Source organism: Thermobia domestica, chromosome 8 (genome assembly GCF_964235325.1).
Source record: "Thermobia domestica chromosome 8, izTheDome1.hap1.1, whole genome shotgun sequence".
Taxonomy (NCBI): Eukaryota; Metazoa; Arthropoda; class Insecta; order Zygentoma; family Lepismatidae; genus Thermobia; species Thermobia domestica.
In genome coordinates this window covers 187,290,022-187,304,389 of record NC_137461.1, presented here as the reverse complement: position 1 = coordinate 187,304,389, position 14,368 = coordinate 187,290,022, and the positions used below count along the sequence as shown (strand labels likewise).

The 14,368-nt window shown below is 36.6% G+C and overlaps 1 protein-coding gene across 4 annotated transcripts in view; it reads right to left on the bottom strand.

The window, feature by feature from the left end:
- Positions 1-14,368, bottom strand: part of eys (eyes shut) — a 1,117,243-nt gene that overhangs the window by 753,218 nt on the left and 349,657 nt on the right. For all 4 annotated transcript variants that reach the window (XR_014132762.1, XR_014132763.1, XM_081769320.1 and 1 more), the window contains exon 7: positions 7,523-7,691. Coding sequence is in view for 2 of the 4 variants with exons in the window: in XM_081769320.1 (XP_081625446.1) it covers positions 7,523-7,691 (169 nt within the window). In the remaining 2 variants the exon portion in view is untranslated. The remainder of the gene's footprint in view (positions 1-7,522; positions 7,692-14,368) is intronic.

Here is a 14,368-nt window from a genome sequence, read left to right as displayed (position 1 = left end):
AAAATACTCAGTATCCATTTTCCAATTCTTGACATTAATGGGTAAAAAGAAATGTGACCTGGCTGGTATAGTAACCTTTCGAGTAGTAAATACACCAGTCGATTTATGTTGTTTTATTGTATGAATTGCGCTTGGTGATAATTTTTCTTGAGAGTTAACTTGAATTGGATACGGCGGTGGCCGTGGTTTGTTGTATACTGATAATGTATTATTTTGCAAATCAATTTTGGCCTGTAACCAACTTAGAATGTCTTTTTCAAATAAAGGCAAAAAGTCTCCGTGCTCTAAAATACGAAAATAGTGGGGAAAAGTTGTTGAACCAATCCTGAATTTAATTAAAGCTATATAACTTAAATTTACGACGGAATTCTCAATTCCTCGTAGATTGGTGTTAAAAGGAATCAATTTTGTGTTCGGAGTAGAGATGCAAAAAAGCCGGCTTTTTTGAATCGATGTTTTTTTTTCATATAAAAAGCCGGCTTTTTTGGGAAAAAAACGAGAATTTTGGAAATTTTGGCTTTTTTCAACTTCATGATTTTTCTATCTAAATAGCTTTCTTATAGTATATTCTATAGTTAGATAAAAATTCCATGACCTGAATGTGATATTTCGCTCTGAAATTCACCATCAAGATGGATGGAGCACATGTTTTACGAATTAAAGCTAACATGAAGAATGTAGTATTTGAGGGTAATTTTAGAGGCTATTTAACTTTATTTTAACTTTTGAGTTATCGACATCTTTTTTCTTCTCTAGTTTGTCATCCGTGTTTCATTTCTAAGAGCTTTTAGTACTCTAGCTTCTAGCGCAAAAGTTAAACTTGCCCGTTTTTCTATTTATCCGTCAAAGCGTACGTTTTTCAATATATCCGTCAAACCGTACTTCCACATTTCTGTTATACTGTAGCTGTGAAGTGATTTAGCAATAATTTTCCGGACACAACCTTGAATACCAATTTATACAAATAATCAGTAGCGGATTTAGAAAAGTACTTTAGGAGGGTTTTTTCTGATTGTTTCGTTTCCTAAAAAGTCCTAATTTTATTTGGGAAGTACTTGAAGTTTATGAGTACAGGCATAACTAATATTTCGTTTCGTTTATATGTTTAGCAATAATCTTCCGGATACAACTTTAAAAATCATTTTATACTGAGAATCAGTGGCGGATTTAGAAAAGTATTTTGGGAAGGGTTTCTTACTAATGTTTAGTTTTTTTAAACATTCGTAATTTTTATTTGACGGGAGCTTAAAGTTTATGAGTAAAGGCATAAATAATAGATATTTCGTTTGTTGCAGACATTCCGTAACTTTGGGGAACGGGCTTCAGTCCGAAAGACCGCCCCCCTAACCTTCGCAAAACCGTCACTGCTGGTAATTAGTAATAATAACGATTTAAAAACAATAAAAAAGGAAGTCGCCCAACTCACAGTACACGCACTATTTCTACATTCACAGATGGAATGAAGAAAAGCTTTGTCAGAATGGTCGAATGCTGGTTGAATCCCGGACTTCCCGATAGAAGCGCAAAAGCTAATCACTCAGTCATGTTTGTTGTGCAGTTGTATTTAGCTTAACTTAAATATATTCCGTAGTCTTTTTTTTTGGGGGGGGGGGAGTTCCGTAATGATATGTTGAATCCCTCTTGTTAAAAATTCAGAAAACTTGAGGATTGGGTAAACTGTGATGGTGGTTCTATAAAACTTAACTGTAGAATTTCAAGAATATACAGAACCAAAAGCTCTAGATGTGCAGCCTTTAAGTGTATCATATAAATCTAAGTATTTCTCTTATGTTTTATTTTAATTTTATTTTGTTTCAAAAAGAGGGTATGGAATATTTTGAAGTAAAAATACTACATACTATTTTGCTAGTTATTTGTGTATTTTTTAAAAAGAAGTGTTTACTTTTAGGGTTGGCTGATTTACACCAACTTTTTTTTTTTTAATAACTGGTTTAAAACCACAAAAATAAAAAGAATGAAAAATGCGAATCATGTGAACTTCATGGTAACGTTTCCAGATATCAAACTACCTGCAATAGTTTTATTTCCCTTTCACCTTTTAATCAAGGTGTCCCATGTTCAATTCTCGGTCGAACCACAATCCTTCTTTCATGCGTAACCCAAGTAGCGGTTCGGATGTCAGTTAAAGCGAAAGTCTTCTCCTTGATAACCTCGGTATTTCGTAAGGATGTTAAGCCTAAATATACGAAACAAACCAAATTGTATATTTCTACATGCCTAAATGCGTGTTGTTTTATAAAGAAGCCAATATTGCTTAAATATATTGATAGAAATTGGCAAAATTTATCGATTGCCTACCAGCGGCGTAGCGTAAGAGAACGCCGGTATGCCCGGCATCCCCTGTTAATAAGAAAAAGTACGTATTTCATTATATATAAATTGTTTGCTTGTAATTATCACAATTATTTCCACTGCAATCTTCTGGCGCGCTCTCTCGACTTACTTTGACAAGAGGAACCTACGCATGCGCGTCGCTCAGATGCACATTTTCTGTCTTTCCTCCTGTCGTATGCTATTTTCCTCGGGCTTCCAGGCCTACTGAAAGCATCGGGGTTTTCGTCTGCTTTCTATTGAATGCGCATGCGCAATACTTCCCTTCTCACTCCTCCTCATCCCTTGCAACCCTACATTTGCTTTAGATATACGCTGGCATATTCAAGTATTTCCAACTGTATATATTTTGAACTAAGCTATAGTTTCTGAACAGAACGTACGAGCCCTAATATAAAGGAAATAGAACAAAACGGAAATGGTTAGCTCAACGCATTTTTGAAGCATGCCGATTATGTAGATAATAGTATTAAAATAATTATGCCTTAATCGCAACTAAATGCATCGTAATTGTAATCTTCATCGTAAAGGAGCTCAAAGACACAGGCATAAATATAAAGCATTCTGTAGAATTACGGTGACCGATCTGGTAGGACAAGAGAGCCACCACTCCCCGTCTCTCGCAAAGATTATGCCAGGGCCCTTCAGTCACTGGCACAAATCTCGGGGACATAAGGGGAACATGTTCCCTACAATCTTCTCCACCCCCCCAATAATCCGATTTGAGATTGTGATGATGATTTCTATCCGACTGCCACAAACGAAACTGATGTCCTTTGACTTGTTTCATTTTTAAAAAAGAATCGTATTCTTTAATATTTCATTGTCATTAATTATTAGTACTCTATTTTCAACTATTTGTTTAATTCCTGTAACAATTTCTATAATGCTATTGTGGTAATCATAATTTTGCTCAGATAAGAGTATTGTTGCGCCAAATATAGGCCTGATTGATTTTCTTTCATAGTTTTGGGGAAGTCATTATTTGTATTGTTATAAAACAAATGTCTTAAAATTTTAATGTGGATCATTGTGGATGCGTAAGTAGAAACATGTCAATTATTATTATGCATATATTCAAATTTCAGAATGTGCTCACGGCACTGAGTTGTAATAATGATATGTACCACTATTTCATCTACATCATTTGGTATATAATATACGAGTACAACAGGTTTACCTCAGAAATCTGATTCATCTAATGTAATATGAGTCTCTTCTCCCCTCCCCCCACAATAAGCCTTAAAATGTACCCTCCTGCCGATGTTATAGACAACTCTGCTTCCCTAATCCTCCACAGCATTTTTTCAACATCATAAATATTTTGAACATCGTTAAAAAAGGAAAGGATTATGGGAACAGTCTTACCCATCCCACGAACGTTGAAGACAGATTTGCGCCCTTGACTTCGATATCTGGATACAGAAACAGCCCCTCAGAGTTGGTTTAAGTGCTTTGTATTTACATCTTCAAATGATATATACAATCAGGCCCATATTCCCGAACGGGCGTGTGAGTTCCGGACCCAAGATGACAAATTTCTAGGGGCGATATATATATATATATATATATATATATATATATATATATATATATATATATATATATTGAAAGAACAAGATTGACGTGTGGTATGTGGAGAAAAAAGCCGCCCACGAGAAAGAAATGAAGGGAACGATACTGGAAACAATGTTCATACAAAAGTGGGGCCTAGTTTTCTCGTCACAACGGTAGTAGCAAGAAGGAGCTGAGACAATTGGTTTTTAAATTCTAACGTAATCCACGCATTCGCTTCTCTATGCCCCACTAGACCTCCGATTAGGGGGACTTCCTCCTAAATTTTGTATAACCCTATATTTCTATTCGGAATAGCTACCGGTATGTATTGCTGCTTGCAGTAGTACTATATCGCACAAATAACTAACTTTGGCATCCCCCTTTCGGAATATCACGCTACGCTACTGTTGCCTACGTAGCTTCCAACATTAGCTTGGATTGGACTTTCAATGATATCTACGTACCGGTACTAAATTTGTAATTTAATACCTCAGTTTTAGCGTACTGATTATGGTACGTTGACCTTTAAATTTTACATGCAAAGCAATAACAGGATTTTCCCGTTATTGTCTTACATTTCAAGTAATGACGGGATTTTCCCAATGGCTAGGGCGGGAGATTCTCAACTTAAGAAATTTACTGACCGCACTTCTTTAAGCTTATGGGAGTTCTTCCGGCATAACCCCGCTGTTGCATAATAACATCAAGGCGAAACAAACTTAGGCTATTTCTGTGAATATGTAATATAAATACATAAAGCAAAAAATCTAAGTCAAAAAAGCCTGGTTTAAACCAAAAAAGCCTGGTTTAAACATCCCCCAAAAAACGGGTTTTTGGCATTTTCAAAAACAACTACGGTTCTTGCCAACTCTGCTTACTTTTGTATATAGGAGGTTAAAAAATTCTTATTATATACATTGGTTAATCCTGTGGAATTCATAATGTAAATATGTTGAAGAAAAATTGTTTGAAATATTTTTTCGAAATTCATAGTTTATTTTCGATGTTTTATATTATTATCAGCATCAACCACTAATTAAATGATTTTTTGTGTTATAGAGAAGCGATACAAAGTCTGTTTTATCAATTTAAAGCAGTATTTTGAAAAAAGCCCAAAATTTCCGAAGCAAAAAAGCAAAGCAGAAAAAAACGAGTTTTTTTCCAAAAAAGCCTGTTTTTTTCCGAGCCCTTGCATCTCTAGTTCGGAGGCATGCAAGTCCTGGGCCATAGGCTCAACGAGCTACCTGTTTCAATGATTACGGGATATTTTTCTTTGTTAATTGTTATATTAATTAACAATTTACGTTCTTGATTTAACAATTTAATGTTTTCTCTTCTATCGGTTACTGGAGCCACAGTATAAAGTGATGTCATTAACCGTTTATTAGGGCTAGTGCTTTCGACTTTTTGTTGCTCTTTTACTTCCTGTTTTTCGGCCCTCAGAACATGTTCTTGAAGGGATTTGTCGGGGGGACCTCTAGGCGTTTCCCTGCTTATTATTCTTATAACATGTGCTGGAAGAATGGCCTTTTTTATAGCACGTGCCGCAAACTGTGACGTGTTTCTGGCCAAGGAGTAATATTATTATTATTTTTAAGGATTGTTTTTCTTTCCATTTTTCTGCTGATTTTGATTTCCATTATTTTTATTATTTTTAAGGATTGTTTTTCTTTCCATTTTTCTGCTGATTTTGATTCCCATTATTTGTATTTCTTGACCTGTAATTAGTACGGCTACCGCATCTAAATTGTGAATTCTTGATAGCATTTTGGGCTACTAAAAGAGATAATTTGGCCATTTGATTAGCTAATTTAGTGAAGTCTAATGAATTATTTCCGCTAGAAGTACCAGATGTGCTAGGCGCGAGGGAATCGGGAAGGGGATTCGGATTACCAACTTGGGGAGGGAAGATTTGGAGGTAATTGATTTTGTGATGCACCCTGTAGCTGTGGTGCTGAAGGTACAGGAAATACTGGGACTGGTTGTTGGTATTGGTTCCAATTAGGTGGCGGATTACATAACGCATAATTTAGCTGTTGATGATGTGTAGGAAAGCAAGCGCTAGCAACTGCCGTTGAATTTAAACTGCTGACTGGTGAATTTTGATCGCAAAGCGAATAAATTGCTTGTCGTAACTGTACATAACCATGGTTTTTCATTAGGTCATGCGCCTTTTCCAAGTTATGTAAGTGTGTCTGTACATCTTGAACTGTTGTGAATGTTTCTAACGCGATCTTTTGTAAAAAGTTTTTCTTTAATCCTAATCAAAAATAATTGGTTTTCTGTTCCTCGGTGGTCTGAGGCAAAACTTGTATAACTCTCAATTTCCTTAGAAAATATGCATCTATTGGCTCATTTTCGTCCTGTTGAACTTGAAAAATTTCAAACTCAGCCCTTTAGGAAGGTAATTTTGGTCTACTCAAGTCAACTAATTTAGCTTTTAATTGTTCATAATTAAGTGAATCTAATTGGTTCTGAGCTTTTAACTGTAACACTAAATCTAGGGCCAGATCTTGTAAATACATAGAATCACATACCTATGAGAAAGGAGATCACTTCCAGTTAATAAAATCACTGTCCGGTAGGGGAGTATTCAGAGCCGGTCAAAGCCTCGACCATGTAAAACTTTGTCCCATATAGGTATAGGTGGAGCGTTAATAAAAAGTGTCCGGAATCGACTCCCAGTACCGGCTTCTATTATAAAAGTTTCACTATAAAAGTATTTTTACAAAATACCGTACAAATAATCTCTGTAATAGACAAGGTTAGTTAAAGGAATCTTTGACCGTAAGGTCGCAGACAGGATCTCTATAGAGCCCCGTAGCAGGCTAAGCAGAGGGGAGTTAGGGACCTAACGTTCCGTAGCAAGCAGAGGATTGTTAAGTCGCCAACAGAGCCCCGTAGCAGGTTAAGCGGCTGTGGTTAGGATTCGCAGACAGAGCCCCGTAGCAGGCTAAGCCAGGAGATAGGAGAGGCGTACACGTAGCGGACTAGAGACCTGGGATTAGGTTACTCCTAATGTTCCGTGGCAAACAGTAGGAGGGTCAGCAGAAAACTGGTACTGAATTGCCGTCGCCCAGCCAATTTATAGGGTTCCTTGAGTGGCGGTGGTGCTGCTGCTCCGTTGTCGTCTTCTGCTCCGTGAGAGGGACCAAATGCCCGTCATCTGCAGGATCCATCTGGTGTGGAATCCTCTTGCCAAAAAAAAAAGAAAAAAAAGTGGTGGTATTTGTAAACACTGGCGTGTAGAATTATTTATTCACTACATCACGTGCGACATTAGAATATATATATATATATATATATATATATATATATATATATATATATATATATATATATATATATATATATAAACATTGTGAACTAAATGGCAGCAGTAGATAAAAGTCCAATAACCGAAATTAACTTATTTCTTTCTGTGAAGATGCTCATTCATGAAGAGTAACTAAAAATATATACAACTATAAACTACAACTATACAACTATATGCTACATTTATCAAAGCTTTCTTTCCTTTTATGTATCAAACCAACGTATGATGAAAACACCTATTTTTTTTAAATTCTTAATTGTTCGAGAAAATGTATACATAAAATATTAGTCGTCATACCTTTGACCAAGCATACATTCATCATACTGGAACTGGCATAAATCTCCATGATAATCGGGGACACAGTAACAAATGGCCCGTCCATCCTCCGTAAGACAGAGAGCATCATTCTTACAACGATTTTCATCGCACAACGTTATTTCGACTTCACAGTTTCTTCCTGTATAACCTAAAACGACAGAAAAATCATTTTCACCACAATGCAAACATATAATCATTAAAGTATGCCTTTTAATATGTATGAATAACGTATTCGCTGATAATGTAGTCCAACATCCATAAATGCCTCACTTGAGATTCCTCCGAGAACTCGATTATATTATAATGAATTTAATGCAAATTGATTTGTACTGGTATATTAAACAAATTTTACAAAAATTACACATACTAGTTCCATTAAATAACCAATATTTTACTATATGAAACTGCATCAATGTGGTGTCATTTTATAGCCGGCAAAATACTCAATGCTGCAAAATCTTAAGTGGCAGTTATAATCTATCAGATATTCGTAGTATATTCCAGTACAGGCACCACCAGAATAAGATATTTGAGCAGCTTCGTCTCCGTGAACTGCTAAGCGTTGGTTCACTGGTGGTTGGAGCGAGGCCAGTGACATACGTGCAAGGTAGCTTGTTCACCTGCCAAGTACTTGCTAACTATCGGAAAAGGAAAACGCTATATCACACGTTTCTGCACAACATACGGACAAATGTCTTTAATTATGATTTTACTTTATAATGATAAGTTTTAAAATTATTTTTGCTTAATGGAATTGAACTTCCTTTTTCGCTAAAACTGTCTTATATGAAATTTGTGAGTGGAGAATGAAATTAATTAAATAATATTTTTGTACAAAAGGCAATAATGAATAAAAAGCCTTGAAGGTACTGTGATTCATTTTAGTTTAATATTTTTAATTATTACACACGCACAATTTCTTGTATTTTGTCTTTTGAACTAAAAGGTACATGGTAAATTTTAATATTATGTACACTAAAAACGAGTAGGATTTTGAGAACCATAAAAATATAGTTAAAACTGGCATTGTCGTTGGAAACATAATTATGGTTACATAAAAAATATCATTACCATTTTCTATGTTACCAGAATGATATGAGAAAATTCATATGTGCTGTATGAAAAATATTACATAGTTATCGTTTTTATTGTCATAAGGATAATCTTTATAGTTCCGTAAACTATATGTATGGTTGATTGTACTATTCCGTGTTTGCGTATGCGCAGAAAGACGTGCTGGAACAAACCGTCACCATCTTTCTGAATATCCCTTTATAGTATTGTTTGTGTGTGTTTATGTGTCATTGTTTATACTTTCTTTAGTTAAAAGAAGAACCCAATGTTCGCCCTCAAGTTATTCAACAAAGGACTTGACACCTAGAATCATTAATCTCAATAGACAAACTGGGATGAAAAGATGTGCCTTAAAACTAAACTCCTCGATAGAAGATAAGACAAGACAATTCAAGCGAGTTGCTACGTATAAAAGCATTGCAAGGTAAGTTTTGTACTTTAAAAGAAATGTGTAAAACAATTTAAACAAAATTAAGGATAGGCCTATCTTTTATGTGATGGAGTAATTCAATTTCAAAAACAATGATTTTAATTCGTATTACCTTATGCGTATATTAAAGTAGAGCTAGCCGTACTATCCTGTTTTAGGGGACATACTTATATTCATGCAATATTGAATTCTCTTCGCGCCAAGTCATCTCTCTGTGCTTTATTGTGTGTTTCAAATGATAAGCGGCATGGCCTTGAGTTGGCTTTACGCGGCGTCCAATTGGCTTTGAGCGGTGTTGACAATTCGCGACAAGCAGTCCTGCACGCTGACTTCTCGCGCTACTGCGAATCTTGACAACACCAGAGACGCTTATTAGAAATATTGTGTTAGCACATCAACTGCTCACTTTACGAAATAGAGAAAAGAATTACGAACACATACGTGAAAACTACATCTTTTTATGTCAACTGGTTGTTATGATACACGCTTTTAAAGGTTTCCATATAAAACATATAGTAAATCGAGCGATGAGTCCCGCGCCTAATTTCCAGTGAATTTTTCTTCAATTTGGAAATAGAACTCAACTTTTATTACAGAATAATCATGGGTGTAACCAGCAGGTTGTTCTAGGGGAACATTACTTTCAGGGGGAGGAAAGCTTTTCACACATTTAAAAGAGAACAAATGATCTCTTTCAGAATATGAAAGCATCTTAACTCACCATACATACTATACACATGTTATATTTTCATAATGCTACCTTATCAAAAGACGGATCTTGACAGTACTGAAGTTGAAAACCGGATTGTAGATGAATCAATAAGCTATTCATAAGAAAACAAATGCTGTTTATAGCAGTCTGTTTATCTGACTTCGTATTTATATGGGTTAAAATAGTAAAGGAAAAAAAAACTCGAAAAAATATCAACTCAGATATAATTATCCAATAATCTACTAGTGACTTCATACGGTGTTCTCCCAGTTAGGGAAATGAGAATATAAAGCATATGATTAATTTTAGTTGTTTTAATTAGGTAGATGCCTTGATGATTGATTTTTTTTAATTCATATTTTATTATAAACGTCCCTCATTTGCATTAACTCTTAAATAAGTTTATTAAACATATTCCAGACGAACCTCGTTTTGGAGTTCGAAATAGTTTGGAAATACAAGGCCCCCTTTTCCCCTGTGGCTACACGCCTTTGGAATCTGATTTTATATATATCGGGTGTTGCAAAATAAGTGTTACAACTCTTGGGAGGTGACTTCTGCCACTTAGACAAGAAAAAAGTTCTCTTCAACTTTCTGCTATCGGACATAATTTCAGATCTACAAGGTGCCGAAAGCGTGGGAAAATGACTTTCGGACGCGAATAGTTCGGAAACTATCCAACATAAAGAGGGCGGGTAAAAAATTCACTGAAGAAGTCATACCTGCTCTATTGAATTTTGCATGTTTCACAATCCTACCGTGCACGCGCAAGGGATTCCCCAAAGGAACGTAGGGAGTCCCGGATGATCTGCCAAATGAAACTTGGTCTAAATGGATATGAATTGATAGGCTTTCTACCAGGTAACAATAATTCGTTTGTCTTAAGTCGATATCTGGAACAGATACAAAATGGCGGACACCTTTATGCCCGTTGTGTGTGGTTGCATAATCACCAGGTACGAATGCTGGCCAACTAACGTTCTGAGTATTAATTGTAGCGAATTTGTATTCAAATGCTCTAGAAAGACATCTGGAGTGTCGGTAGAGCATAACAGATGAAGCAGGGTGATTCACATGTGTGGAAACACTTAACGAAAAATGCCCAGAAATGCACTCATACTCAGTAAACGTGAGTTCAAATCGTCGGAAATGTAAGGATTAGCGTCAAGAACATGAAAGCCATTGCCAATTCACCAATAATATTCCTTCAAACCGATGCAATATGATGTGCACGGTTGCATACCAATAAGGATGCAACAACTGAGTCCAAGTTGAAATTGTGCAATTGGACTCAGTAAGAAACTGGGTAAACTAAAGGAATGTCACTAGTGGGATCGCATGATCGATATTGAAATGTGGCCAATGTGTGTGTTGATATCAACATGTAGCTAATGAACAAATGTCAACATGTCCCACTACTGCTGGGACACCATCTCACGTGTGAAAACTAGGAAAACAACGTTGTACATTCTGCTATTACATCTGGTGCACCTTTTGGTAGAACGTAACTAGAACACGATTGTATCAATGTCCCTCTTTGTTTGGTACATTGTCCCACAGTCGACACATATGAAAAGAAATCTCTTAATGCATGGCTCAAATTCTGATAGAGCGTGAAAATAACAAACTTGTATCATGTCCCACGTCTTCTGAGACATATGACGTACTCTAAATATAGGAAAATATCTCCAGAAATTCGTATCTTACACACAGTGCACATGCCAAGAAAAAGACGAAAATGAACTGATTTGGCACATTTAACACTACAGCTGGAACACCATAGATATAGAAAATAAAACGACATGAGATATAGGAAGAAACGTTTTAAAGCTCTGATTGTTTACAACTGTGCAGTAGAAGTAACAAACTGAAACACAAAAGTATGTCGGGAGGCTGTACAAGAGGGCTTGCCAAACAAAGTGGGTACTCCTCAAAGAAATGAATACAGAGAGAGTGAGGCTCCTTCGAACCTCAGGACTTGAGCGCTCGCATTTGCTCGCGTGGTCGCAGTTTCCAATCCTACTGGGAGGAAACGGCCTCAGATTCAAGACCCGAGTAGTTATTTTCCTATTTTTCGCACGTGGGACGCTGTCCCGGCAGTAGTAGGACATGTTGACATTTGTTCATTAGCTACATGTTGATATCAACACACACATTGGCCACATTTCAATATCGATCATGCGATCCCACTAGTGACATTCCTTTAGTTTACCCAGTTTCTTACTGAGTCCATTGCACAATTTCAACTTGGACTCAGTTGTTGCATCCTTATTGGTATGCAACCGTGCACATCATATCGCATCGGTTTGAAGGAATATTATTGGTGAATTGGCAATGGCTTTCATGTTCTTGACGCTAATCCTTACATTTCCGACGATTTGAACTCACGTTTACTGAGTATGAGTGCATTTCTGGGCATTTTTCGTTAAGTGTTTCCACACATGTGAATCACCCTGCTTCATCTGTTATGCTCTACCGACACTCCAGATGTCTTTCTAGAGCATTTGAATACAAATTCGCTACAATTAATACTCAGAACGTTAGTTGGCCAGCATTCGTACCTGGTGATTATGCAACCACACACAACGGGCATAAAGGTGTCCGCCATTTTGTATTTGTTCCAGATATCGACTTAAGACAAACGAATTATTGTTACCTGGTAGAAAGCCTATCAATTCATATCCATTTAGACCAAGTTTCATTTGGCAGATTATCCGGGACTCCCTACTTTCATTTGGGGAATCCCTTGCGCGTGCACAGTAGGATTGTGAAACATGCAAAATTCAATAGAGCAGGTATGACTTCTTCAGTGAATTTTTTACCCGCCCTCTTTATGTTGGATAGTTTCCGAACTATTCGCGTCCGAAAGTCATTTTCCCACGCTTTCGGCACCTTGTAGATCTGAAACTATGTCCGATAGCAGAAAGTTGAAGAGAACATTTTTCTTCTCTCAGTGGCAGGAGTCACCTCCCAAGAGTTGTAACACTTATTTTGCAACACCCGATATATATATATATATATATATATATATATATATATATATTGTGGCAGGACTCGATTTTCGAGGAAAATAATTTGTATATTTTGATTTTATTTTTATGTTTATGTCACGAAATCATTAATTAAGGTTATGGGAATTAAATGTTGTATATGTGAGTAAATGCAAGCTGCACAATCTTGCTAATGTTTGTGTCAGCAGTTTATTGTAAACACATGTGTATAAGAATGTCATCGTTGAGAGTCTGGCAATGTAGGAAGGAAATGTTGACAATGTGTCTTTCCTCACATTAGCCAGATTCTAGAAATTGTATAAAGTGAATCTGTAGGATTTCACGAATTTCATGAGATTACGGATGTACGGAGAATTGCTTAGAATCGGGAAATCAGAACGTGTCGAGGATTGCAATTTTGAGTTTTGACACATGGAAGGAATTTGTCTCTCCATGTGAAAACGGTGTTACACGTGCCGCAGCAGACGAAAAAGCAGACGATGGTAGTTGGACAACGCCAAACAAAACCGGAGGACGAGAAGGTTTTGGAACAGTTCTCTGGGAGTTTGAGAGACAGTTTTCTGGGAGTTCGAAGAGAGTTGAGATTGAACAATTCTTGGAAGTCCATGATCAAGTTACCGTGATCATTCTTGGGTTCGAGTTTGGAGAACCAAGTTCTATTGGAGAATCAGCCAGATGATAGGAGGAGACAATACTTTGTATTCCAAAACATCATAACGACGCAGAACTTCAACAGAGAGTTGCATTGAGAGGAGCCATACCTCAATGCTCATTTTCGTCTTCCACCAACAAGGAGTTTCAGCTTAAAGGAGCAGAGTTCGACGCCAGAACGACGTGGGAATACACCAGTTTTATCCAGGTATGTGTGGCACCGAGTCAGAATTCAAAAGCTCAATACTTGATCGTTCTGTACCTGTCTGGCAAATGAATCTGAATATCCGTCATAACTAATATTCTGAGATCTTACAGTTCACTCATAAGCTTAACGAAATACAGTGTTTTATTTTAATGAAGTGGACGTATCTTTATTTAACTAATCCCCAAATGAGAAACCTCTCGCAAGTTAATCTTATAGTTTGTCCCACTCATTCTAGATGGTGAGTGGAAGGCGCCTAGTAGCACTCATCTTTGCATCCACAATTAGGCACAGAGTGGCTAGGTTGTCATAGTGGAGATGCTGTGAGGTCATTTTGACCATTGTAACGATCCCAGGAGTAATTTAGAGCATGGTGGAGTATGCTTAGGGTTCGATGCCTAGCGGAGGTTATTTGTAACGATCTTAGTAAATTTAATTACCTCCCATCCCTCCCATGGTGGTGAGATGCTGGTCTTAAGATCTTTTAGATCAAAAGTACGATTCCAGTAGTTATTTAGAACATGGTGGAAATTGCTGGTTTTGGCAATAGGCCAATTAGTAGCGATCTCAGTCTAGATTTAAAGTAGTTTAAATGATATTTTATCACGTAACTAAAACCCACCCTTCCCACCCTCTCTACGATGAAGTGTAATTTTAAGTATGGTGATCGTATTTTCTCGAATTAGGTTAAGGTATTAAGTTATAATGTGTAATTGATATAGTGAATTTAAGGTTTTGCAAT